General features: G+C 56.4%; 2 protein-coding genes across 2 annotated transcripts in view; both read right to left on the bottom strand.

Annotated features, from left to right (window-relative positions):
• EMH_0071830 (uncharacterized protein) overlaps window positions 1–227 on the bottom strand; it is a gene marked incomplete at both ends in the record, with an annotated part of 446 nt that extends 219 nt beyond the window's left edge. Inside the window, one exon of the mRNA XM_013499143.1 lies at window positions 2–227. Within this exon, the coding sequence (XP_013354597.1) occupies window positions 2–227 (226 nt within the window). The remainder of the gene's footprint in view (window position 1) is intronic.
• Window positions 228–282: 55 nt separating this feature from the next.
• Window positions 283–314, bottom strand: part of EMH_0071820 (WD-40 repeat-containing protein, putative) — a gene marked incomplete at both ends in the record, with an annotated part of 1,932 nt that continues 1,900 nt past the window's right edge. The window contains one exon of the mRNA XM_013499142.1: window positions 283–314. Within this exon, the coding sequence (XP_013354596.1) occupies window positions 283–314 (32 nt within the window).

The raw sequence follows: 314 nt of genomic DNA, 5'->3' as shown, positions 1-314 counted from the left end.
TGCTGCTGCTGCTGCTGCTGCTGCTGCTGCTGCTGTTGCTGCTGCTGCTGCTGCTGCTGCTGCTGGTGGTTAATGGGCGGCATGCATCCCTCCAGCAACGGCAGAAGACATGTACTCTTCTGCTGCTGCTGCTGTTCTTCCTGCTGCTCCTCCTGCTGCTGCTGCCCCTTCTGCTCCTGCTGCTGCTGCTGCTGTTGCTGCTGCTGCTGCTGCTGCTGCTGCTGCATGTGTTTTAGTATGGATAGTTCTAGACATACTGGGGCTCTGAGGTTTCCTTCTCTATCAACAGTCCAAGCAATCAGCAAACTGTCTCC

This window comes from Eimeria mitis, genomic scaffold (genome assembly GCF_000499745.2).
Source record: "Eimeria mitis Houghton genomic scaffold, Emh_scaff4039, whole genome shotgun sequence".
Taxonomy (NCBI): Eukaryota; Apicomplexa; class Conoidasida; order Eucoccidiorida; family Eimeriidae; genus Eimeria; species Eimeria mitis.
Note: the sequence above shows the minus strand (reverse complement) of the source record. Positions and strands in the feature narration are given on the sequence as shown.